The sequence below is a fragment of the Dromiciops gliroides genome, chromosome 1 (assembly GCF_019393635.1).
Source record: "Dromiciops gliroides isolate mDroGli1 chromosome 1, mDroGli1.pri, whole genome shotgun sequence".
Taxonomy (NCBI): domain Eukaryota; kingdom Metazoa; phylum Chordata; class Mammalia; order Microbiotheria; family Microbiotheriidae; genus Dromiciops; species Dromiciops gliroides.
The window spans coordinates 502,762,786-502,790,264 of NC_057861.1; the positions used below are offsets into that span (position 1 = coordinate 502,762,786).

Sequence of the window (27,479 nt, forward strand, 5' to 3'; positions counted from 1 at the left end):
AGCTAGTAAATGTTAAGTGTCTGAGGCCGGATTTGAACTCAGGTACTCCTGACTCCAGGGCCAGTGCTCTATCCACTTCGCCATCTAGCTGCCCCTGAGCTATATATTTTTGTTACATTTTTTTTGGGAGGCAATTCCAGGTTATATGACTTGCTGGGGGTTACACAACTGCTAAGTGTCTGAGGCAGAATTTGAACTCAGGTATTCCTGACTCCAGGCCTGGTGCTCTATCCACTGTGCCACCTAGCTGCCCCCTGTTATTTTTACTTTTGATTTTTTTCTGATGTGTTTCTGTAGGGTTTTTGATTTGCCAAAGCCCTTTATACACATCATCTTATTTTGGGCCTCATCATAACCCTGTGAAGCAGATACTACAAGTTTTGCTTTCCCCATTTTACAGATGAGGAAACAACCTCGGAGAGGTTCAGTGACTTGCCTGTGGTCACATACCTATCAGTTCTTAGTGGACCTCTGAGCATCCTTCCAGCTCTGGTTCTATAAACAGAGGCAGGATTGAAACCCAGATTTTTCTTGACTTCATATCCAATACTCTGGATGAATACACCCCTGAGTGATAGGTTGGAGATGAGATGAAAGAATTAGAAGTGTCAGAGATGACTGTTAGATTTCAGGGTTCCAGGTTGCCATGGAAACATTGTTGCTTCCTATTTGAGAGAAGCTAATATTTTGAGGGTCTCAGTGATAGCCCTGGAGTCCATTGTGATGGACTGTTATTTGGATTGGATTTTGTATCTGTACATGCCCTTTCTTCCCTTCTCCAACAACTACATTCCTTTGGTCTGGTGTGGAATAGTGGCTTGTAGGAATGGTGCAAGTTTTCTTGGTTTGGTTTGATTTTAAACCTTGCTGTCTTCTCCAGAAGAAATCCAAGCCCCAGGATAATTGGCCCCATCTGCCCTTCAAGTTGGCTCCATTCTGTCGTCAGTGTTTTCTGAGGTTAACTTTAAGAACTTGGTTTTGCTTCTTTCTCTGAGTGACTTTCTGAGAGATAGTTCTTTGTCTCTTCCATCACCCCCACCCTACCTTAATCAAGCAGCATTTTTTTTTTTAGCGAGGCAATTGGGGTTAAGTGACTTGCTCAGGGTCACACAGCTAGTAAGTGTTAAGTGTCTGAGGCCAGATTTGAACTCACATCCTTCTGAATCCAGGGCCAGTGCTCTATCCACTGAGCCAGCTAGCTGCCCCATCAAGCAGCATTTTTAAAGTGTTTCCAATATGTCAGGAACTGGGCTAGGTGCTGGGGATACAAAGACAAAAAAAATTATCCCACTCTATGAGGGAGACACACATACACACATACACACACATATACAATAAATGCAAAAGAAATAAAGGTAGTTAGGAAGGAAACTAGCAGACGAGGGGAGGATCAGCAAAGGCACATACAGAAGCTGGTGCTTGAACTGCCTCTGGAAAGTAGAGACACCTTCAGTGAGGCAGAGATGAGGAAGAAGTTCATTCCAGGCATGAGGGACTCCTAGTCTGTGGAAAGAAAGAGAGATATAGTTCAGTGCTCCATTGTGGGTGTTTGTCCTTCATTCTAGAAGAGGACCAAGAGGGTCACTTGCAGTGAATTGGATTTAAGTGAGGGAGAGCTGTGCAAGGTCACCAATCTCATTCTCTCCTCCAGAGCCATCTGGGTCCAGTGGCAAGATATATATCAGGACAGGCGCAGCTAGGTGGTGCAGTGGATAGAGCACCGGCCCTGGATTCAGGAGGACCTGAGTTCAAGTCTGGTCTCGGACACTTGACACTTACTAGCTGTGTGACGCTGGGCAGGTCACTTAACCCTCATTGCCCTGCAAAAGACAAACAAACAAACAAACAAAACCAAAAATGATATATATCAGGACAACTGGAGATGGCCCCAGATTGGGGTTAAGTGACTTGTCCAGGGTCACACAGCTAGTGTCTGAGGTGATATTTGAACTCAGATCCTCCCAACTTCGGGACCAGTGCTCTATCCGCTGTGCCACATATGTTATATTGAATGCCCCAATGTTATATTGAATGTATAATTCAAAGAATAGAGAGAAGTACCAGTTTGTCTGGATGATGACTGAGTTTGGGAAGTAATTTATTTAATAAGGCTGGAAAGATAAGTGGCTGGTTTTGGATGGCTTCTAAGCCTGGCTCTTAGGGGTCTGCAGTCCTCCAGGACTATTAGCTCTTAGCTTGCTTTGCTCTTAGAGAGGACACTATCTCAGATGGTTTTGTGTTTTTGATGTCTGACATGATATACTACTGTCTTACTTTATCTGTTCCCCAGATTATAGATAGGTTTTTGGTTTTGTCATTTTTTTTCAGCAGAGCTCAGAGTTTTCTTGATCAATTAGCAATGGTTTTGTGAATGCCTCCTGTGTGTGCCCACCCTCTACTAGGCACTGCTCTGGAGATTAGAAATAGCCTCCTAATTTCTGCCCACCAGAAGTTCTTAGTCCAAGTGGGCAAATAAGACTAATGTCCACAAAGCACTTAAAATACAGTAAAGCGCTGGACCGCTCAATAGGGAGATCCTTGTGGGCTGGCCCGATGAGGGAAGGTGAGACGGTGGGATTTGAGCTGGGTCTTTAAGGGGAGAGGTAAGATATAGAGATGTCAAGAAGAGAGCATTTCAAGAGAAGGAAAAGGCATGAGTGAAGTCTCAGAGGCCAGAATTGGATTTAGTCCAGTAAATATAAGTTGAACACCAGAGCTTGGCATGTGTAGAGAGCAGTAAAGAGGCCAACCCATTATCGTTGGGAGGTGTGGAAAATATTTAGATGGAGTGGGGTTAGATTCGGAAGAGCCTGAATAGTCAGGCTGAAGAATTTGGACTTTGGCCTATGAGTCTCCACAGTTTCTTGGCTGGGTTGACTCTTCCTTGTGGGTTGACAGACATGTGACTAGATTTGAGGGATAGCTACTTTCTCTGTTTGGCTTTTAAAGCTCTTTACAGTCTGGCACTTTCCTACCTTTCCAGGTACCTGGCACTCTTCTACCTTTCTTCTACCCCCTACCTTTCATACCTTTCTTATACTTCACTTATACCTCACTTCCCTCACTAGATTCTATGCCCCTGCCTCACGTCTCTTCCTACTGTAGTCTATCCTCCACTCAGTTATCAAAGTTATGTTCCTTCCATGTCATCCTCCCCCACTACTTTCCATTCACTAAACTCCACTGGCTCCTTCTTATCTCCACAATCAAATATAAAATACTCTGTTTGGTGCATAGAGCACTTTGTAACCAGACTCCAACCTACCTTTCCAGTGTTGTTACACTTTATTCCCTCCGTAGATTCTACCATTCAGTGACACTTGGCCTCATTGTTCTCCCCACCCAACATTTCATCTCCTGTGTTCATTTTCTTTTTTTTTTTCTTTGGTGGGGCAACGGGGGTTAAGTGACTTGCCCAGGGTCACACAGCTAGTAAGTGTCAAGTGTCTGAAGCCGGATTTGAACTCAGGCACTCCTGAATCCAGGGCCGGTGCTTTATCCACTGCGCCACCTAGCTGCCCCTCCTGTGTTCATTTTCAACGGCCATCCTCCATGCCTAGAACTCCCTTCCTCCCAATGGGAACCTCCTGGCTTTCCTACAGTCACAGCAAAAATCCCACAATCTTCAGGTTCTCTCTGACTGCTGGTGTCTTCCCACTAAGATTATCTGCAGTTTATCTTGCAGATATCTTGTTTGTACATAGTTACTTGCATGCTGTCCTCCCCATTAGACTTTAAGGGTTCCTTGAGGGTGGGGACAGTTTATTGCTTTTCTTTGTATCTTACCAGTCCTCTCCTTCCAAGACCCCTGTTTTGGTCTCTTTTTTTCGTAGAGCTGAAAGGGACCTTAGGGATCATCTTGCTCTACCCTCTTAATCTACAGATGAGGAAACTGAGGCCTAGAGATGGGAAATGATTTGTCCAAAATCCCAGAGGTGGCACAGCTGGGAGTAAAACCCAGGTTTCCTTCCAACTACTCAATTAACAAGCATTTACTAAGTGCCTGTTATTTGCCACGTAGAGAAGATACAAAGAAAAAAGTCAGTAGTTCCTGTGTTGTTTTTTTTTGAGACAATTGGGATTAAGTGACTTGCCCAGGGTCACACAGCTAGTAAGTGTTAAGTGTTTGAGGCCAGATTTGAACTCAGGTCCTCCTGACTCCAGGGCCAGTGCTCTCATCCACTGCATCACCTAGCTGCCCCAGTAGTTTCTGTTCTAAAGGAGCTTGTCTTCTATGGGGAGAGTTCTCAAATCACATTTCTACTGTATCACTGCTGCCTTCCTCTTCACTTTAATATCTGCTTCTCAATAGGTGAGTTTCAGTATGAGTAGTGGGTTGTAATCATTTCTAATTAGGTTAGCGTCTTGTGGCAAGTGTGTTAGTGATGCTGGTTTGGGTAATTAAGATACAGCACCCCGTATCTTGTGTGGGTGAGACTTACTCTTAGGTCTTCAGAAGGATTCACCCAAAAGTTTGTGGCACTCCCATAGTTCTCGGTTCACAAATGGGGAGCCACATAACTGGCCTTGAAAGTATTCCCTTTGGGAAGTCATGCACTCAGAGCTGTGGACATTGCTTGAAACATTCCTACCATTTTTCAATGAGAACTGCTTTTAACAGCCTGTGGCATGTTCTTTGGATTGTCTTTGGGGGCAGTAAATTATTTTCCTTTGAGGGTGAATTTGATTTTAGGGAAAGCCAAATGGCATTCTGTGCTGAAGAATGCCTTGAATAAATGTCGAGGATCAGACTGGGAAATCTGGGCTTGGATCCCCCAAGATGAATTGTGGACAAAGTGATGAGGTAGGAGGTCCTCTCATGAGGCTTATAAATTGTCATTGAAAGCACTTTTCAAAGAGGAGTTCCAATGATATTTTGAGCTGTAGATGCCTTATTGGGATAGCCATACAACCTCTCAAGAGGACTGCTTTGAAGTAAACTTCCCTCTCTTTGACTAGATCAGTTGTTTTTGAAATTTTATCATCATAGCTGAGGTAACATAACACTTTATGGTTTGCAGAATGGTTTTGCTTGCATACTTAGAGAAAAGGGAGAGCTTGTTATTGTAGGTTAGCCGGGGTGGGGTGGGCAGATACTATGAGGAAGTTCATTTAATCTTGAATTAGGAGTGCCAGGCCTGGAATCAGGAACACCTGAGTTTAGATCCAGCTTGCAATACTTGCTAGCTTTGTGACCCTGAGCAAGTCACTTAACCTCTATTTGCATCAACTTCCTTAGCTGTCAGATGGGGAAAATAATTGCACCTACCTCCCAGGGTTATTATGAGCATCGAATGAGATAATAATTATAAAGTGTTCAGCACGGTGCCTGGCACATAGCAAGCACTATATAAATAAATGTTAGGCATTATTATTATTATTATACATCTGTACACATATATGGATGTATATGCTTTTACATTCTTTGTAGCCATGGGAACCAATAGGTTTTGTGAGGGGGAAAGTCTGTCATTAGTCTTAGAAATGTTCTCAAACATCCCATTGCCTTTTACTGGCTTCCATTTAAAAGTCTGAGCAATAGGGAGGAGAGGCAGTAGATTATTTATAAGTTCACAAAGATGTCCAGGCAGTGGCCATAGAAGCATTGTTTCTCCTTCTTTTTCTGTGGCTTAGAATACGGGAAATGCCAAACAATAGGCCACATATGGAGAAGTTACCAACAGGAACAAGCCCCTTTGCAAAAAAAAAGCAAATTAAATGACCACAAAAGAAACATCAACTTCAACACACACACACACACACACACACACACACACACACACACACGCTTTCTGCTAGAGGGCTTTTTACTTCCAGCTTGGACACTGTATAAATGCTATAATCATCACCCCAAAAAACTGGCCCATGTTAACAAGAGGAAATCACTCCAAAGGAATTTCCTGCAAGGACATTGACCTAAGTGGATTATCCATTGGTAGGGGTGACTTCCATTGTTTGGGACTAAATGGAATTTGCTTTTGGAGAGAGTTTTCTTGGGGATAGTATCCACTTCTTAGGATCCTTGAGTGGATCTTCCCTTAGTCCTTTTTATATCTTGCCCCTGTCCTTTCAGAATAGATCTCAGAATCTACATCAGCTGTAGTGCCAGGGTCACATTTCCACCATTTCTTTCTTTTCTTTCTTTTTTTTGGGGGGGTGGGGGTGGGGCAATGAGGGTTAAGTGACTTGCCCAGGGTCACACAGCTAGTAAATGTCAAGTGTCTGAGGCCAGATCTGAACTCAGGTCCTCCTGAATCCAGGGCTGGTGCTTTATCCACTGTGCCACCTAGCTGCCCCTCCCCATTTCATTTTGTATTCACAGTGAGATCAGGAACCCACCAAATATCCAAAAGATGATCTTGTGGTCTCTATAACTGTTTTGGTCTTTTGGTTGGCAGTTTCTAAGACACAGTCTTTTGTCATCTTTGCTGTATAACCTGCGCCATATAGAGCCCCTCATTGGGATAAACGAGGAGGGGGCTGACCTCTGAAGTGTTGACTATGATATCCTTTCATTGAGGACTTCTGGGTTTAAGGAGTAAGTACCCTTCTCTTTCTTACCTGGATTATTTGAGTATATAAAGCTGATTTAAATTCACCTCATCATTTCTCATCCAGGTGCTTCCTTTGACTTTCCGATCTCTAGAAACTCATCATTGTGCAAGATGATAGATAGCATTGCTGAAATGGGTCACCTCCTCAGATCATTTCCCCCCACGGATGCAGGTCATGCCCCTGCCTTGTATAGCCTCCCCACTTTCTGCTTCTTTTTATGTGTTCTCTTTCCCCATTGGATTGTGAGTTCCTTGAGGGTAGGGATTGTCTTATGGCTTTCTTTGTAACCATGGTGTTACACAGTTCCTGGCACATAGTAGGTGCTTAATAAATGTTTATTGATTGACCCTGAGGTAACTTGCTCCAGTCATGTAGCTCTCCTGACTTCCATTCCAATTCTCTTTCCATTGGGTCATACAGCATAATTTGATAAGCAATTATTAATCACCTGTTCTGTAATGAGGACTGAGCCTAGGCACTGGTAGAGATTCAAAGTTTATATAAAGTATCTCTGCTTTCCAAGGTGCTTCTAGCCCAGTAGGGGATAAGACACCAATGGCCAGCTTTAATAATTATTTAAGGACATTAGTGAGCTATATTAGGTATGAGGAATAAGGCAGTTATCAAAACTGAAGAGGGGAATTCTATTCAACAATGTGCTCATGATGTGCCACGTTTTGGAACAGACCACAGTGATTTGATACAAAGACAAAACTGATGAGCGAAGTCTTCCTGGAGGGAGCTGCATCCCAGGTAGGCTTTAATGGATGGGCAAGAATTCAGCAGTTGAGGGGGGCAGGGAAGGCACTGTAGGTGTAGGGAGCAGTCTGAGTCAAGGCAAGAAAGCCTGGTAGCCAGGGGCAGAGAGTTGGGCCACCGAAACTGGGGGAACAGATTAGAATCCACATTTAGAATCTTAAATTATACAGGAAGTATCTATCTGGCACTCAGAAGAGAGTTTGGATGGAACTAAACTTAGAGTTTTGGAGGTGGAGATTACAGGATCATTAAGACCTGGTTCTGAAAGGGACCTTACAAGTCATTGTGCCCAGTCCCTTTATTTTACAGAGGAAACTGAGGCCCAGGAAGGTTAGGTGACTTGGCTAGGGTCATGTAGTTAGTAAATGTTAGAGATGGAATTTTGAACCCATGTCCCTGACTCCAGACTCAATGCTCTTACTACTGAAAATTTGGAGGAATTCTACATGTGCTGCTGAATAAAAGTGGAGAAAACCATGCAATCATTTTGAAGGGGTCCACTACAAGTTATATTTGTTGTTGTTCAGTCCTGTCTGACTCTTCACAACCCCATTTGGAGTTTTCTTGGCACAGATCCTAGAGTGGTTTACCATTTCTTTTTTCAGCTCTTTTTTACAGATGAAGAAACTGATGCAATCAGGATTAAGTGACTTGCCCAGGGTCACACAGTTAGCAAGTGTCTGAGACCAGATTTGAACTCATGAAGATGATGAATCCTCCTAACTGCAGGCCCAGCACTCCATCAGCTGTGCCACCTAGTTGCTTTCACAAGTTTACCTTATAACAACTCAACTAGGCCCTCTCTGCTGCTAGGCAATCTTACTATGTTCCCTTTATCATCTCACCATCCCACGCTGCACAGCAGCTTTTTTTTTTTCTTTTGGTGAGGCAGTTGGGGTTTATTGACTTGCCCAGGGTCACACAGCTAGTAAGTGTTAAGTGTCTGAGGCCGGATTTGAACTCAGGTACTCTTGACTCCAGGGCTGGTGCTCTATCCACTGCGCCACCCAGCTGCCCCTACAGCAGCTTTTCCAAACCTTTTCATCCCTCCTCAAACCTCCCATGGCTCCCTTCTTCCCTCCAACCTCTCAGCTGAGATCTTGCCTCATTTTTTGTTTTGTTTTGTTTTTGGTGAGGCAATTGGGGTTAAGTGATTTGCCCGGGGTCACACAGTTAGCAAGTGTCTGAGGCTGGATTTGAACTTAGGTCCTCCTGAATCCAGGGCTGGTGCTTTATCCACTGTGCCACCTAGTTGCTTCCCTTGCCTCATATTTTACAGAAAAAAGTTGAGTCCATTTGCCACAGGCTCCTTCTTCTCCCCTCTTCCTCATCTCCTGTCTCTCAGGTGCCTTCTGCCACTCTCCACCTTAACCCTTGCCTCCCATGATGAATTGGCCTCCCTCCTTACAGAGGCTAACCCTTCTACTTGTTTAAGCGACCCCATTCAGATTTCTCCCTCTGTTATCTCTACTCTTTCACTGATTTTCAGTCTTTCCCCCTCTACTGGCTCATTTCCTACTGCTAAAAAACGTGCCCATGTCTCTCCTATCCCGAAAAAACCCTCATTCGATCCTTCCATCCCTGATAATATCTCTTCTGCCCTTTGTGGCTAAGCTCCTCGAAAAGGCCGTCTGCCAGGGGGCCTCCCCTTTCTTCCCTGTCACTCTGTTCCTAAGCCCTTACAGTTTAGCTTCTGCCTGTATAATTCCACTGAAACTGTTCTCTCCAAAGTGACTAATGATCTCTCAGTTGCCAAATCCATTAGCTTGTTCTCAATCCTCATTCTCCTCTATCTCTCTGCAGCTTCTGACACTGCTGATCACTCTCTCCTCCTTGATACTCTCTTCTCCCTAGATTTTCGAGAGAATTATCTCTCTCTCTCTCTTTTTTTGTTTTTTTTTGGCGAGGCAATTGGGGTTAAGTGACTTGCCTAGGGTCACACAGCTAGTAAGTGTCAAGTGTCTGAGCCCGGATTTGAACTCAGGTCCTCCTGAATCCAGGGCCAGTGCTTTATCCACTGCACCACCTAGCTGCCCCAGAGAATACTCTCTCTTGGTTCTCTTACCTATGTGACTTTTTGCTGGGCCCTTCTTCAGATCATGCCCTCTAACCACAGGTGTCCCATAGGATTTTGTCCTGGTCCCTCTTCTCCCTCTATATTACTTCACTTAATCTCATCTGCTCCCATAGATATAACTTCCATCTCTATAATTGATGATTCTCAAATCTACTCATCTTGCCCCAGTCTCTCTGCTGACCTCCAATCTTGTGTCTCTGCCTTTCTAATATCTCAAACCGAATGTCTAATAGACATCTTAAACTCAATATATCCCAAACTGAGCTCATTATCTTCACTCCCTAAACCTTCTCTCCCTTCTCCCTTCCCCTTTCATTCCTAACCCTGTTGCTGTAGAGGCCTCTGACTCCCTTAGGCTTACAACCTAAGAGTCATCCTGGATTCCTCACTATCTCACCCCTCATATTCAAACTGTTGCCAAGACCTGTCAATTTTACCTTTGCAACATCTCCCAAATGCATCCCTTTCTCTCCACTGACACCCTTATCACCTCACACTTAGACTACTGCAACAGTCCCATCTTCCATTCTGTCAGGAAAACGATTTTCCTAAAGCCCAGGTCTGAGGATATCAGACCCTCACCTAACCAATAAAATTCAGTAGCTCCCTATTGCCTCCAGGCTAAAATACAAAATCCTCAGCATGGTGTTTGTAACCCTTCATAACCCAGCCTCCTCCAACATTTTCATTCTTCTCACACCTTTCTCTCTGACACGTACTTTTTGATCCAGTGACACCAGCATCCTGGCCGTCTCTCAAACAAGATGCTCCATCCCTCAGCTCTGGACATTTTTTTCTCGCTGATCTCTATGCCTGGAATGTTCTCCATCCGCATCTCTGGGAAGACCTACTACCTTCCCAGGCTTCCTTTTTTTTTTTTTTTTTTTGTGAGGCAATTGGGGTTAAGTGATTTGCCCGGGGTCACACACAGCTAGTAAGTGTCAAGTGTCTGAGGCTGGACTTGAACTCAGAACCTCCTGAATCCAGGGCCGGTGCTTTATCCACTGTGCCACCTAGCTGCCCCAGGCTTCCTTTTAAGTCCCAACTAAAATTCCACCTTTTATAGGAAGCCTTCCACAACCCCTCTTAATTCTAGTGCTTTCCCTTTTTTAAGTATTTCCTATTTATCCTGAATATAGTTTGTATCTGTTGTCTTCCCCTTAGATTGTGAACTCTTTGAGAGCATGGATTTTTTTGGCTCTTTTTGTATCCCAAGTTTAGCACAGTGCCTGGCACATAGACATTTCTAAATGTTTTTTGGTTGATTGATGAGTATTCATTTTTTTATGGAGTTGTGTAGAGCAGTAACACTTTATTTAATTTATTTTTTTACTTGCAGCATTGGAGGAATGGGGGTAGGGCAGTTAGGTGATACAGTGGGTACAGTACTATGCCTGGAGTCAGGAGGACCTGAGTTCAAATCTGGCCTCAGTATTTATTAGCTATGTGATCCTGGGCAAGTCACTTAACCCTGTTTGCCTCAGATTCCTCATCTGTAAAATGAGCTGGAGAAGGAAATGGCAAACCACTCCTGTAGCTTTGCCAAGAAAACCCCAAATGAGATCACATATATCTGGACATGACTGAAAAATGACTGAACAGCAATAAGAAAAATTCTTCTGGGAGGGATAAGGGCCAGGAGACTTGGGGGTAGGAGGGTTGAGGCTTTTGATAATTGCGTTCTATTCAGTCTTTTCCATCAGTCATCTTACCATGCCTAGTCAGTCAGTTTTCATCCCTGCCTGGAGAGCTGATTTGCTGTGACCTGGTTTCAGAGAAGTGAGTTAAATAGTGAGATCTGAAGCCCAGCCACCTGCGCTGTCTCTCTCCTGACTCTCCGGCATGGTTATCGTTTTCATAAAACCACAAGGTCTCTTCGATTGTTTGCTTCTGGCCTGCTTTTAACTGTTGGGTAACAAGCTTGTATTGAATATCACTTACATTTACACATAGGCTTTAAGGTAACAAAAGAGCCTTGCATCTACTATTTCCTTTGGGAACAATCTTGTGAGATAGGTAAGGCATGTAGTATCTCCCTGTTATGAAGGCGATCTCTGAGATTCAGAGTGCCTGAGCAAATGTCTTAATGCCTCACCACCTCTAGGGCAGCTAGGTGATACGGTGGATAGAGCAGGAGGCCTGGAGTCAGGAAGACCAGAGTTTAGATCCAGTCCCAGACACTTACCAGCTGTGTGACCCTGGGGAAGTCACTTAACCCTGTTTGCCTCAGTTTCTTCATTTGTAAAAAAGGAGCTGGAGAAGAAAATGGCAAGCTATTCCCTCAGCCCCCTCTGTGAAACAGAGATGAGAATATCTCTAGTGCCTAATTCATCAAGTTGGTGGAGGACTGAAATGTATGTAAAGTGCTTTGCAAACACTCAAGCCAAGTACTGGAGCCAGGATATGAACCCCTAGTCCTCTCCCTCCAAATCCAGTGTTCTGTTTTGTTTTTTTTCTACTCAAACATACTTTTGATGCCTTCCTGATCTCTTTGTAATGTGGTTTTCAGAGGCAGTTAGGCCGTATAGTGAATAGAGCTCTGGGCCTTGAGTCAGAAAGACCCAAGTTTAAATCTGGCCTCACACAATAGCTGTGTAACCCTTGGGGAAATCATTTAACCTTTGCCTCAGTTTCCTCAATTGTGAAATGAAAACAATCATAAAACCTACTTTGGAGGAAAATGCAATGAGAAATTTGGGTGACATAAAACCAAAAAATATTAATTAAAATTTGTTTTGTTGTATTGTAATTTTTTTGAATAGAATTTAATTTTCCAAAATATATGTAAAAACAAAATTTTAACATCAATTTTTTAAAAACTTTGTGTTCCAACTTCTCTTCCCCCCTCCATTGCCACCCCCCACCCACAAGAAGAACTCAAGCAATTTAAAATAAGTTATACATGAGTAGTCATGGAAAAATTCCCATATTAGCTAGTTGTGAGAGAAAACAGTCCAAAAAACCCCCAAAACTATAGATTAAGGAATTGTCAAAGAGGAAATGAAAAAAAAATTTTTTTTAAATGTGTTTCCATTTGTTTTCAGATACTATCAGTTCTTTCTCTGCAGATGAGCTGCAATCTTCATAAGTCTTTTCATTGATTGGATCATTGCCTTGCTGAAAATAACCACAAGCTTCCCATGCTTGCTGTTATTTTGTATACAGTACATTTCACTCTGCTTCAGTTCATGTGGGTCTTTCCAGGTTTTTCTGATAGTATCCTGTTCATCATAACCTTTATATAGTACCTTAAGCTTGACAGAGAATTTTCTTCATAAAAGCCCAGCAAAGTAGGTACCATATGGGCAGCTAGGTGGCGTAGTGGACAGAGCACCAGCCCTGGAGTCAGGAGGACCCGAGTTCAAATGCAGACTTAGTAACTCAATACCCACTAGCTGCGCGACCCTAGGCAAGCCACTCAACCCCAACCGCCTCACAAAACAAAACAAAACAAAAAGTAGGTACCATGCGTTTTGCCATTGTAATCAATAATTATAATTATTATATAATATTTGCCATTATAATCAATAACTATTTCCCTCCATCCCACTCCCTTCCCATGACATTTACTCTATCTTCTTTTTACCTATTCCTCCTCAGAGGTGTTTTCCTTCTGATTATCCTCTCCCTCGCTCTGCATTCCCTTTTTTCACCCTTCCTTCCTTATCCTCTTCCCCTCCTATTTTCCTGCAGGGTTAAATAGATTGCTCCTCCCAATTGGGTATGAAAGCTATTCCCTCCATGAGCCCACTCCAATGAGATCAGGGTCCCTGAGCTAATTCTATGTTCTAAATTTTTCTTCCTACCTCCCTCCTCAACCCTCCCTATGAGATCAAGCAATTCAATATGTCATACTGGTGCAGTAATGCAGAACATCTTCATCATCCTTGAAAGTGTTTTGCTTTTTACTGCTCTCTCCCCCAATCTGCCCTTTCCTCCTTCCTTTCTTCCCTCCCTTTTCTCCCTCCCCCCCAGAGCAAAAATATATTACTATATCTACTTGAGTATGTATGTTAGTCCTTCTTTGAGCCCATTCTGATATTAAGGTTCACTCATTCCTCAACTCCTTCCCCCTCTTCTACTCTCCTCCATAAGCTTTCTTCTTGTTTCCTTCATGTAAGCTACCTCTCCCCAGACCATCTGTCCCTTTTTCCCTCCCCCAGTTTATTCCTCCTACACCTCAACCCTATTTTAATGATTGTGATTTTGTGATTTTTTTAAGTGGCCATTGTTGGTCAGAATATAATCTTTATGCTTTTTTTTTTTTGGCAGGACAATGAGGGTTAAGTGACTTGCCCAGGGTCACACAGCTAGTGTCAAGTGTCTGAGGCCGGATTTGAACTCAGGTCCTTCTGAATCCAAGGCTGGTGCTTTATCCACTGCACCACCTAGCTACCCCAGAATATAATCTTTAAATCAGGTCAGAAAAACCTAGCAGTGAAACTCTAATGGCCTGGGCCCAGTAGTTGTTGTGAGGATCAAGTAAGATAATCTTTATAAAGCAGTTAGCAGCATGCCTAACACACAGTAGGTTCTTTTTTTTTTTTTTTAATTTTTTTCGGTGGTGGGGTGGGCAATGAGGTTGAAGTGACATGCCCAGGGTCACACAGCTAGTAAATGTCAAATGTCTGAGGTCGGATTTGAACTCAGGTCCTCCTGACTCCAGGGCCCGTGCTCCATCCACTGTGCCACCTAGCTGCCCCTACAGTAGGTTCTTTTTTTTTTTTTTTTTAGGGAGGCAATGGGGGTTAAGTGACTTACCCAGGGTCACACAGCTAGTAAGTGTTAAGTGTCTGAGGCTGGATTTGAACTCGGGTACTCCTGACTCCAGGGCCAGTGCTCTATCCACTGCACCACCTAGCTGCCCCTACAGTAGGTTCTTAATAAGTGATTGTGTCCTTCTTTTGTATAGCATTTTACAAATTTCTGTCTGGCAACAAGTACTCATTAAGCATTGCTTATGTGCCAGGCACTGTACTAAGTGCTGGGAATACATTTGAATGGAGGGTAGACAGTACATAAAAGGAAGCTGAAAAGGGGGGCGGGGCGAGGCCGGGGATGATAGTGAAGGCCCTAAAGTCAGAAGCACAGCTGAGAGGAAAAGGAAGTATGGCCACTCTGGAAGGGATTTACCTGAATGGGAGGATTGGCGTGGCAGGAGGACGTTCCAGGGGAGAAGGCAGCTGAGGTACGATGGCAAAGAAACAGCCAGGAAGGGGATGGCAGCATCCATGGCTGCCATGGCAACCTTGCATCAAACTAACCAGGATACTTCATCCTTCCCTGTGGTCCTTTCATCTGCAGGCTCAAAGCTGAGACCATTTCTTGTATTTCTCTAGCAACTCAGATCTGTGAGTGAGGGTATGGGGAGGGGATTGGAGAGACAGGAGAATCCTAGAGTTGTAAGGCTTGATTTAGGTCTTCCTATGGAAATATATTACAGGGAGGAAGTGAGGGGAATTTGGCAGCAGAGAAATTACTCTCAGTGGAGTTTGTGGTCCTTTAAGTTCTTTGAAGGTAGGAATTGTTTCATTTAATTAATTATTTTTGGTCTCTGAATCCTGAGTACCTAGCACAGTTCCTGGCATGCAATAGAAATTTAATAAATGCTTGATGAATGAATGAATGATTGAATAGCATAGCTGCCAATAATGCCTTTGAAAAAAGGGAATGAGGTTCTGTGGGAAGAGAAGTTTCACCCCTGGAGACTGTCCAGGACCAGAAGGACAAGAAATTCTTCCTGTCACATGGGATCCAGTTTTGGCCTAGGACAGTGTGACTTTGTTTTGGCTGTCTTGGAAGAGAGCCTGGGGAACCACCGGGCCCAGGTCATTGGGGTTTCATTGCTGAACACCTGGATGGAGGAGGAGGAACAGGGTGTGTATGAGGTAGCTAGGTTTTTCTGACCTGATTTAAAGATGATGCTTTGACCAACAGTGGCCACTTAACAAAACAACAACAAAACCAAACAAATTTTCATTAATATCTTTTGTTTTTATATTTATTTTGTGATTTTTTCCATTACATTGTTGTAGTCATTGTTTATATTGTTTTCCTGGCTCTGTTGACTTCACTTTGCATCAGTTCATGTAATTTCTTCCATGCTTTTCTTTATTCATTATAGTCATCCTTTCTTCTAGTAATATTCTGTTGCATTCTTGTGTCATTATTTGTTTAGCCATTCTACTGTTGATGGATATCTATTTAGTTTCCAGTTCTCGAATGATGCTACAGAAGTCCAGACCCTGTTTTAGAATGATTAGTGAGGAAAGGCTGAATTTAATTATCCGGGAAATGGTTTAGAGGTAATACTTTAAAACGAGGGCCATATGTAGGTCTCCACTTCTTCCTGTTGTTCCTGTTAAGCCATAATGCATTTGCAGTATCATAGAACCCTGGTACATGATCATTCTGGTGCCCTTTTTATAATATTATAGAACTAATGATTCCCTGGAATGCTTTGTTCAATGGTACATTCATTTTCTTTGGGAATCACTTAATAGTGTAGAGTTTATGCCTGTCCTGGATGGTCTGTTTGGAAAACAAGCATGTTTTTTACGAATGTGGCTTTGAACAAACAGGTTTGGATTAGGATTTGTTAACTTATTTCTTAAATTCAATCCTTTGGGATTTCTGAGCCCAGGGCAAATCCTCTGTGCCAGCCTCAGTAACACAAAACTCCCACATCTTATTTTAACAGTCTTCTGCTGTTTTTCTGGTTTTCCGGTTTAGGCCACACATCACTGGGATCTCAGTAAGATGACACTGCTGTGGCCCATTGGAGGTAGCTCCTCCAGAAGTGGAGTCGGATGTGGGAAGGTGGGGTGCTACTTTATGGGGATAATATTAACTTAGAAACTTGAGGTTTTATTTGGGAAAGATACTAAGAAGCAGTCAAGTGGAAAGAGTAATGAATCTACTACCCATGGGGATATGGAGAGACTATACAGAGAATCCCAGATTTACCAACACCCATACGTAGAAACGCCATCTTAGATCCTCAACTCAGTGTATGTTGGTGTGGGGGGAAGGAGGAAATGAGAAACCCATGTTATGTGTGAGTATAGAAGTCGATAAGGTTAGAGTTTATAAGAAGCAAAGAGGCAGATGGCACATGCCTGGGTAGAGTTGACACACCTTTTTGGTGTCATAGACAACTATCTCATGTCATATTTTCTGGGCCATTTTTACTTTACTTTGGCAGAATTTCAGTTAGTGCATCAGAGATGCATTTGGTTTAAACCAGCTTCCTCTTTTTAAAAAATAAATGTGAATACCTCTGGAAAAATTGAGGCTTTTCACATTTCAGCATAAGTTATAGTAAACCAGTTTACTCCAAATGCATCGGTGAGATTAGCTGCAATGAGGGAAAGGGTGTTTTGATTGGGAGTGTCTAAGGTAGTAGGGAGTATTGAAAAATGGAGTACTTTGTGGGTTGAATACCATCACTAAATTGAAGTATAGCAGGAAATGTAGGATAGCATTTATTCAATAAGCACCTATGAACTGGCCAGGCACTGTCACATGCTGGAATTACAAAGGACAAAAAAAGAAACAGCTCCTTGCTCTCAAGGGACTTATATGGGGGAGAGGGAGGATCAGAGGGCATGTATCCATCAACAATGAAAAGAAATAATAAGATCCAGTAATCATTTAATTATTTAATAATCATTAATAAATACTAAAGCATTAATTATTAATCTTACAAAACATGACTTTCAAAAGAAATATGGGAAAGAGAAGGGTTTAAGGACCAAGATAAGAGTGTGTGTGTGTGTGTGTGTGTGTGTGTGTGTGTGTGTGTGTGTGTGTGTGTGTGTGTGTTAGGGTAGGAAAGTCAAAAGCAAAACAAATTAAGCTTTGGGGAAGAGTAAATCATAAGGAGGGATTAAAAAGAAAATATAAAAACCATTGAAGGGTCTCAGCTGGATGAAAAGAGAATAGAGGGGTTGGGAGCAAAATACTTCAATTACAGATTTCTAGTGCTGATCACATTCCACTTCTTTTATGCCATCATCTTTTTTTCCTTTCAGATTTTATTTTCACTTAACAAACATTTGTTTTTTTTCTCCCTCACTCTCTCCCCACTCAAACTCTCTTGTCCTGTCTCCCCTTCCTGAAAACCCTTGTAACAAGCATATATAGTCAAAACAAATTCTTTCATTAGCTTCTTTCATCATCTTGCATCTTATTAACTCTGTCAGGAGGTAGGTAGGTTGTTTTGCTGTTGTTCCTTTGTAGCTGTTGTTGGTCATTGCATTGATTGGAGTTGTCTTTCAAAGTTGTTTGACTTTACAATGTTCTTATTGTTTTAAAAAAACTGATTGAATCACAGAGAGAAATAGACAATGAAGCTATATTTGGAGACTTTAATGTATCCCTTTCAGACCTTGATAATTTTTTTTGTGGGGTAATGAAGGTTAAGTGACTTGCCCAGGGTCATACAAGCTAGTAAGTATCAAGTGTCTGAGGTCGGATTTGAACTCAGGTCCTCCTGAATCCAGGGCCGGCGCTCTATCCATTAGACCTTGATGAATCTAACAAAATAAACAAGAAACTGAATAGAATTTTAGGAAGGTCATAATGATTATTGAATGAAGATCTAGAGGAGTATACATATTTCTCATATGTGTAGCACTGTTACAAAGGCTAACCATGTGCTAGAGCATTAAAAATCTCATAACCAGATGTGTAGAAAAGCAGAAATCTTAAGTACATCCTTCATTGACCTCAATCTAATGACAATTATAATCAATAAAGGACTTTTGTAGAAAATACTGAAATTTAGAGACTAAATAATTTAATCCTAATCTTTAAGGGGAAATTGATACTTTTAAGTAACTTCAACAATACTTTCATCAACTTTCATTACTGAATGGTTCAGTGAATTGAATAAACAACTAAAAAAACTAAACAAGCAACAAATAAAAATTTCATCTAAATATAAAAAAAAAGAAATTCTGAAAGTCAAAGCAGTAAACAAAATTGAAAGATCATTGAATTGATAAATCCAGGAGCTGTTACAGAAACAAAAAGACAAACTATTAGCTAATTGATTTAAAAAACCCAAATAATCAATATCAATATAAATATGAGTAAGAATTCAGGAGATGAAGATGAAATAAGCAAAATCATTAGAAATTCTTTTGCTCGATTATATACTAATAAAATACTTAAGTGAAATAGATAGGTATGTACAAAAATCACAAAATACTTAAATTAAACTCTGTTTCTTGTTTTATTAAATGCTCCAGCTTTAAAGATGTTGAACAATCCATAAGGGAACTCTTTGGGGTTTTTTGTTTTGTTTTGTTTTGTTTTTGCAGGGCAATGAGGGTTAAGTGACTTGCCTAGGGTCACACAGCTAGTTAAGTGTCAAGTGTCTGAGGCTGGATTTGAACTCAGGTCCTCTTGAATCCAAGGCCAGTGCTTTATTCACTGTGCCACCAAGCTGCCCCCCATAAAGGAACTCTTGAAGAAAAACTTTGATGGATTTACAAAGTGAATTCCCTCAAACATTCCAAGAACAAATGAGTCCAATATTACATAATTGTTTGCAAAAAAAATGTGGAAAGGGATCCTATCAAATTCTAGGGAGAGAGATATGGTCCTGAGGGCAGAGGCAGAGTCTCTAATGAACTTGAGTGTAAAAATATTGAATTAAAATGTTGGCATAAGGGCTAGAGCAAGTTATTAAAAACATTATTCACTATGACTAGTTTGGATGTACAGCAGGAATGCAATATTAGGAAAGCTAGAAACATATTAGACTATATTGATATTAAAACAACAAAAAACATGCAATTACATCTATAAATGTTGAAGAATTTGGCCAAGCATGATATCTACTTATTTTAAAAACACCAAAAAGCATAAGAACTTTTAATATGATAGTTTCTGAACGAAGAAGGCAGTATTTTCTCTTTTGAAAAAAATGCAAGGTCTTTCCACTATTATCAGGGATAAAGCAAGGATGTCCACTGTCACCCTTGTTAACATAGGTTAGAAGTGGTAGCTATAGCAAAAAGACAAGCAAAAGAAATTGTGAAAATAAGCATAGGACATGAAGAAACAAAATTATCCCTTTTTACACATGACATCATAATTAACCTTAGAGATTCAACAAAAAATAATTGGAGCAGCTAATAACTTCAGCAAAGGACAGGATATAAAACGACCCCACAAAAATCATCAGGTCTTCTGTGTGTGACCATCAAAATTTATGGAATAGGTAGGAAAAAAATTCCATTCAGATTAATTGTAGAATTTATTAAAATATTTGGGAGTCCACCTTCTGAGTCTCAAGAATTTTATGGATAAAAATGGAAAATATTCTTTACTGAAATGAAGGAAGATTTAAATGACTTGAGAGAGAATAATTGCTCATAGTTGAATTATTATAAGATAATAAAAATAAGAGTATGCCAAAGTCCATCATTACATTTAGTGCCATACCAATCAGACCATCTGAGTTCCATTATATATGTTACAGAGGGGCAGCTAGGTGGCACAGTGGATAGAGCACCGGCCCTGGAGTCACGAGTACCTGAGTTCAAATCTGACCCCAGACACTTAACACTTACTAGCTGTGTGACCCTGGGCAAGTCACTTAACTCCAATTGCCTCACTAAAAAATATATATATATATATATATATATATATATATATATATATATATATATATGTATATATATATATGTATATATATATATATATATATATATATATATAGACCAGGGAAAAACAAACTGTGGCCTGAGGGAAGACCCATACATACAAACAAATTTCTAGCCACTCTTTCTGTTATAGCAAAGATATGGAAGTAAAGAGGGTGTCCAACAACTGAGGAAAGGCTGTAAAAATTTTAGTATCTAAAGGTAATGGAATACCAATAACTAGAACTTTTTGGAAGACAAACTTTGAAAGACTTAAGCTTTTCGACAGTTGACTCTAGAAGACTTATGATGAGTTGTACTTCCCACCTTTTGGCAGAGAAGTGGATGGATTGTAGTTGAGGAATGCAGCATATGTTTTTAGACATGTTGTTGTTGAGTCCATTCAGTCTTATCTAATTTTCTATGATCCATTTGAGGAATTCTTGGCAAAGATATTGGAGTGGCTTGCCATTTCCTTCTCCAGTTCTGTTGACAGATGAGGAAACTGAGGCAAACAGGGTTAAGTGACTTGTCCAGGGTCACCCAGCTACTTAGTGTCTGAGGTCAGATTTGAACTCATTAAGATGAGTTGGCCTGACTCCAGGACCAACACTATCCGCTGTACCACCTAGCTGCCCTTACCTACCTCTAAAGACACTTGTATTAAGATTCCTATCTACCTAGGTGAAGTGCTTCGGGAATCTTCTAGGGGTGGAATCCTCTATGCTAGGAAAATACTGGAGTGAATGACAGAATGGAATTTACAGGAAGCTGTGACTGGGCTTCTGTAGGTGAAGTAGGTGCTGATACCTCATATGCCCCTAATCTATTTTGGCAGAAGGGAGGATGTGGTGTAGCCAGTTCCCTGGTCACCTTCTGCCCCTGGATCTGGATCTTGTCTGACCACAGAATTGCAAGGCGGAAGGTCAGGGTTTTGTATTGGCACTGAGTTTGTTGCTTCTCAAACCTCTCTCTCCCCACCCCAGTCTTCCTTTCCCTTCCCCCATCCCCTGGCTCTGAGTGGGGCTGTCAGATTTCTGTTTGCTTAGCAAACACACTGCCTGGTGGTTTTGTTCTACTTTCTCGGTCTGAAGTGATATGAATTCCTGGGTCCTTCAGTAGTAAGCTTCCTGGGCCTAACTAGGAGGGCTCATAGCTCTACCCCCCCATCCCCTCACTTTTCTGCTTTACCTAAAGAAGTTTTTGTTCTCAATTCCTCCCTTTTCTATAGCCTTCTCTTCTATCCCTACCCCTAGAAACTGGGAGTCCTGTGTTTCTCCCAGACAGTGTACCCTAATGCTCAGGATGCTGCTCTCAGAGTTGGGAGGACTTGAGTTCTAGCAATACCTTTGACATTCAGCACCTATATAACCATAGGTATTACCTGTTATATCTCAGAATTTGCTCTTTTATAAAAAGGAGATAATGATGACACTTAATCTCCAGGGGCATCAAATGGGATCATTTCTGTAAAGGGCTTTGCCCACCTTAAAAGTCTATCATTTTAATCTGCTATCATCACTTTCCTTGCCTAGGCCTTTCCCTAGATGGGTCTATATTCTCTGCAGGGGTGAACTAGAAGTGGTGATTAGCAGCCCATCTGAAAGCTTGGGGGATCAGATCGAATTTTGCTTCTTCTCAAAGCCCCCATATACTTTGAGATCCTGTTTTGAAAGAATCCCTCAGTATTTCCGTAAAAGGAGTCTAGATAACTTGTGGTTATCCAGGATACCTCAATATAGCTTCCCCTTAAATCAAGTCTTTTCTTGTAAAGATATTCAAACTTCTGTACCTTTCTATGCAGAGTCAGTGAAATATAGTGGAAAGAGTGACTTTGGGCAAGTCTGTCTGTCTGTCTGTCTGTCTGTCTGTCTGTCTGTCTGTCTCTCTCTCTCTCTCTCTCTCTCTCTCTCTCTCTCTGGTGAGGCAATTGGGGTTAAGTGACTTGCCCAGGGTCACACAGCTAGTAAGTGTTAAGTGTCTGAGGGCAGATTTGAACTCAGGTTCTCCTGAATCCAGGGCTCTATCCACTGCGCCACCTAGCTGTCCCCCCACCTCCACTGTCTCTTAACATTTTTTGGGCCTCAGTTTCTTCACCCTTAAAAGAATGGCTTCCTAAGTTTTAACTATGTTCTAAGTATAACATGGGAACTACAGGTGGTTTTGTGTTTAATTGGTATAGATTTGTTTTTAGGTAGCTTAGAATCACAGATATAGAGTTGGAAGGAAACTTCAAGGTCACCTGGTCCAGCTTTCTCTTTTTTTTGGCGGGGAGACAGGGAAATAAGGGTTAAGTGACTTGCTCAGGGTCACACAGCTAGTAAGTTGCTGAGGCCCGATTTGAACTCAAGTCCTCCTGAATCCAGGGCTGGTGCTTTATCCACTGTGCCACCTAGCTTACCCCCTTGTCCAAGGATTCGGTTGTGTGTTTTTTTTTCTTTTTTTCGGGGCAATGAGGGTTAAGTGACTTGCCCAGGGTCACACAGCTAGTACATGTCTGAGGCTGGATTTGTACTCAGGTCCTCCTGAATCCAGGGCTGGTGCTTTATCCACTGCGCCACCTAGCTGCTCAGCTTTCTCATTTTAAAGATGAGGCTGTTGAAGCCCTGAGCTGCCTAAGTGATTAATTAGCCCAGCATCATATAGGTAGTGAATACGACTGAGAAAAGATTTGAACCCATATTCTCTGAGCCTGGGTCTTATTTCTACTTCTGTTATGGTTTTATCATTGCCCTCCAAAGTTAGCTGTCCTTGGTTCTTTCTTATTCACAGAATACTTTGGGCCTGGGTTCTTTTTGCTTGGTGTATGCAAAATAAATAGAAAAGGAAAGGGTTGGGGGAGGGCAGGTTGTTAGATCAAGTCTCAGTGAACGTTGCCTTTTGTATACTTAGAGGAGTCTTCCCAACCTTGCCTACAATAGCACCGTGTGGCCTGTTGCTATGGATGGGAGAGATTTTTGCCTGGATTCTTTATAGGATGCTGGCCTCTTTGGTGCTCTGTCCAGTCAGAGACTCATGGGGGAAATTGTGTTCTTTATGATTGGGTCCTTCATCATTTGTGCCAATCCCCTACACAGTCCTCTCTTCATCCATGTTCCAGCCTCTGCCATGATTTCTTTCCTACTTTCTTTACTCTCTTTTGAGTACTCTATGATCCAATGACACTTTTTGCTGCTCCTCAAGCATAGCATTTTATCTCCTGACTCCATGCTTTTGGGTACTGGCTGTCTCCCTTGTCTGGAGTGCTCTACCTCCTCACCTCTACTATTCCTGGTCCTCTCCCACTGCTAGAGCCTTTCCTCTGAGATTACCATCTATCGACCCTGAAAATATCTTGTATGTCCTAATTGGAGGCATGTTGTCTCATCTGTTAGAATGTCAGGTCCTTGAGGGTAGGAACCACATTTTTGCCTTTCTTTGCATCTCCTGCATTTAGCATAGTGCCTGGCACCATAGTAAGCAATCAATTAATCTTTATTGACAGATTGATTGATTGCATAAATGCTTGTTGACTGACTTACCCCTTGCAGAATGGGGAAGCTGAACCCCACATGCTATGGACTTACCCCAGTTGAACTTCTGAAATTTCTTCTAGCTCTTGAGATACTATTTTGGAGTTAGGGACTAAGGTTCTTAGAGTTTGCTAAGCAGAAACGACTTCTCTTCTGGTTAGTGCCTCTTTATTGACCCTGGCCTTGAAGCATCTACTTAGTTTGAGGCTGCCTCTGACCTGACCTGTTTTATTTTCCTCTAGGCAAAACCCATTTATGGTGGCTGGCTGCTTCTCGCTCCAGAAGGGACTGATTTCGACAATCCTGTGCACAGATCTCGGGTAAGGAAAAAAAAATGTGGTTCTTTTCCTTTTCTCATTCTTGGGCAATGGCTCCTTATAAGCTTAGCTTGGTAGACTAGAAAAGGGAGGGAGGATTTTGAAGTTTGTGAATAAGAATGGAGTAAAGGTCTTGGAAGAAGTCTGGTCAGGTGAAATACCCCATCATGGGACCTCTTAGAACTTCACAGAAAGGGTTTCTCTTAGTACAGGACTCTTGAGAAAAGAGCCTGGTGCATAGCCATCTACCTGTCTTCTGGACTAATCTGACCCTGGAGAAAGTAGAGTTGGAGGCTAAAATAAGAGAAATGATGAAAATGTGTTCTTTGTCATTGTAAAAGTTTTGCTCCGCTATCTTTAGCTCCAATCTTCTAGACCCTTCGTTTACTTAAAAAAAAAAATAGTTCCCTGAGACTTTAGAAACAGGTCCATCAACATCTGCTTCCCTGATGTGTTCCCCAAGCTGCTAGTTGATGTCCTGACATCAGAGTGGTCTTTTCAGAATGTCACGGGTGCTCAAAGAGTAGTCAAGCGTGACAAGGAAAAATAGCAGAGGAGGAACTAAGAAAACATGGTTCCTAGCCAGTGGTTTGTTCTTTTGTCAGGAAGCCCTTTGGAGCTGCCACCATCACAGAAACCTTTTCTTTTCCATGCGTTTTGGCCTCCTTTTGGCGCTGCTTCTTTATCCTTAAGAATTATTCCAGTCCCCTGTCCTTCCTCCTGGGTAATCCTTCCTGGTCCTTTCTGTTGACTTCCTATGACCTCCCCTTCCCATCCTGAATTTGATGCTGGCTTTTCAGTGGTATCTTCTAGCCCTGGGACCCTCAGTGGCCTTTCATGTTTTCAAAGTTTCCAGAAATGATATCCTCTCTCCAGAGAGCTCCAAGGACCATAAAAAATGAGGGGAGACAACAACATCAATATAATCCAGTGTTTTAGGACTTTTATCTGTAAAAGCTCTACCTTCCAAGGGTGACTCCAGAACTGATGCTACAACTTGTTTCTGTGTTTTGGGAAATGTTTTCTGACCCTCTTCCTCTGAAGATGGTCCTGAAGCACGGATTCACCTGTAATGTGATCCTTGACCTTGAATATTGTGAGGTTTCCGTGTCCAGCTGTTTCCCAACATGTGTATAAGGATGGGAGCCCCTGTTTGTATAGTTGGTATTTTTATTTTTAGGGTTTTTTATTTTGTTCTGTTTTTTTTGTGTTGTTTTTTTTTTTCAGGGCAACGAGGGTTAAGTTTTTAACAGAGGGGCAGCTGGGTGGTGCAGTAGATAAAGCACCGGCCCTAGATTCAGGAGGACCTGAGTTCAAATCTGACTTCGGACACTTGACAATTACTAGCTGTGTGACCCTGGGCAAATCACTTAACCCTCATTGTCCCACAAAAAAGAAATACTAGAATGGTAGTTAGGAAGAGGTCAGGTTGGAAAGAATTCTAAATGTTAAACAAAGGGGTTTATATTTAGGGGCAGCTAGGTGGTGCAGTGGATAGAGCACTGGCCCTGGAGTCAGGAGGACCTGAGTTCAAATCCAGCCTCAGACACTTAACACTTACTAGCTGTGTGACCCATGGCAAGTCACTTAAACCCAATTGCTTCACCAAAAAATAAAATAAAAACAGCCTGCCTGTGACTGGGTTTGTAATAGCTGGAAAGGACTTTAGCAATCATCCAAGGCCAACCCTTTCATTTTACAGAGGAGGAAACTGAGTCACAAAAAGGGGAAGAGGCGTGTTCAGGGTCACATCTAAATGACAGGCTGTTAGCTGTGGAGAATGTAAACCCTCTAAAATGAAGGATCACTTTATTTTTGTGTATCCTCAGTGGTGCAGGGGAATAATCAGTGCTTGTTGAATTGAATTAGCCTTTCTGCTTACAGGCCCCATACCCTCCTTCACTTTGTAGCTTGTAACATTTGACCTTATTGTCTGTCCAGGATTGAAGGTAGAGAACATTCTTTCTCAGAGGCCACAACTCCATTGGGCAGAAGAATACCACTCTTTGATATTTTGGTCATTCCAGCCTCTGTGAATGCCATATTCTTCCCTTCTCTTCTCTTCAACCTCCCCATTCTGGCTCTGGCCCTTTGATCTTGTTCCCTGCTTGAGATCTCCCATGGCACCTTATTATTTTTTTTCCTGGGCAATGGGGGTTAAGTGACTTGCCCAGGGTCACACAGCTAGTAAGTGTCAAGTGTCTGAGGCCGGATTTGAACTCAGGTACTCCTGAATCCAGGGCCGGTGCTTTATCCACTGCGCCACCTAGCTGCCCCTGGGACCTTAATTTTGACGGGAGCTCAGTGGAGCATCCCTTTCCAGTTATTTCTCAGGTTATTAGCATTATAACTCATGTCTCTAGGGTGGCATGTGGTTGCTTTGCATCTTTGTAGTTGCCCCATGAACAAGTCAGGTGAGAGATTAGGCTCCTTGGAAAGGCTGGGCTTCTTTTGTGTAAAACGTGATGGAGAGTGAGAGGTCTTTCACCCCTGGGTATGTCTCAGAATTCCAGCTGTGGTTAACAAGTGCTAATATTCTCTCTGCCTTCTACATGGTGACACAGTAATACTTGGCAAGTGGGCTGGGATTTACATCTGTACAGACTTCCCCATTTCTGTTGAGGACTTCATTTTCCTCATTACCCAGGTTCATGACTCAGGATGAGCCTCAGTTTAGAGTCTAAATTGACCCTCCCTATCCCTCAACCCATCTGTCCAATTACCAAATCTTACTTAATTCTCCTTCCACAGTATCTCTTATGTCTGTCCCTTTTCTCCACTCACATGATTCCTACCTCAGTTCAGGCCATTTTGAACTTTTTTCTGGACTACTAAAATGGCAGTTTATCTCTTTGCCTCTAGTGTCCACCTCAGCACCATTCTGGAAATGGAACCGAGGAGGTAGCAATGCACTATGAGGAAAGGGGGAAAAAATCTGTAGGAATACAAGGAGTAAAAAATGGAATTATCAAATACATGGATGAGGCATGAAGTTGTTGATTGGAAAATCTTAAAAAAGTATTTTATTATTTTCCAGTTACATGTAAAGATAGTTTTCAACATTTGTTTTTATAAGATTTTGAGTTCCAAATTTTTTTCCCTCCTTCCCTTCCCTCCCCCCTCCCCAAGACAGAAAGCAGTTTGATGTAGGTTATATATGTACAATCACATAAAACATATTTCTGCATTAGTCATGTTGTGAAAGAAGAATCAGAACAAAAGGGAAAAACCTCAAAAAAGAAATAAAATACCCCCCCAAAGTAGCAATGGTATGGTTCAATCTGCAGTCAGAATCCGCAGTTCTTTTTTCTGGATGTGGAAAGCATTTCCCATCATGAGTCCTTTGGAATTGTCTTGGATCATTGTATTGCTGAGAAGAGCTAAGTCTGTGATAACAGTCCATCATCACACAGTGTTGCTGCTACTGTGTACAATGTTCTCCTGGTCCTGTTTAATTCACTCAGCATCAGTCCATTTAAGTCTTTCCAGGTTTTTCTGAAATCTGCCTGCTCATCATTTTTGATAGCACAATAATATTCCGTTACATTCATATACCAAAACTTGTTCAGCCATTCCCCAATTGATGGGCATTCCCTCAATTTCC

At 41.9% G+C, this 27,479-nt stretch overlaps 1 protein-coding gene across 9 annotated transcripts in view; it reads left to right on the plus strand.

Annotated features, from left to right (window-relative positions):
* The window catches only part of LOC122732845 (myosin phosphatase Rho interacting protein), a 252,893-nt gene that overhangs the window by 29,345 nt on the left and 196,069 nt on the right, over positions 1-27,479 (plus strand). For all 9 annotated transcript variants that reach the window (XM_043973249.1, XM_043973281.1, XM_043973272.1 and 6 more), the window contains exon 2: positions 23,801-23,878. In XM_043973249.1, coding sequence (XP_043829184.1) covers positions 23,801-23,878 — 78 coding nt within the window. The remainder of the gene's footprint in view (positions 1-23,800; positions 23,879-27,479) is intronic.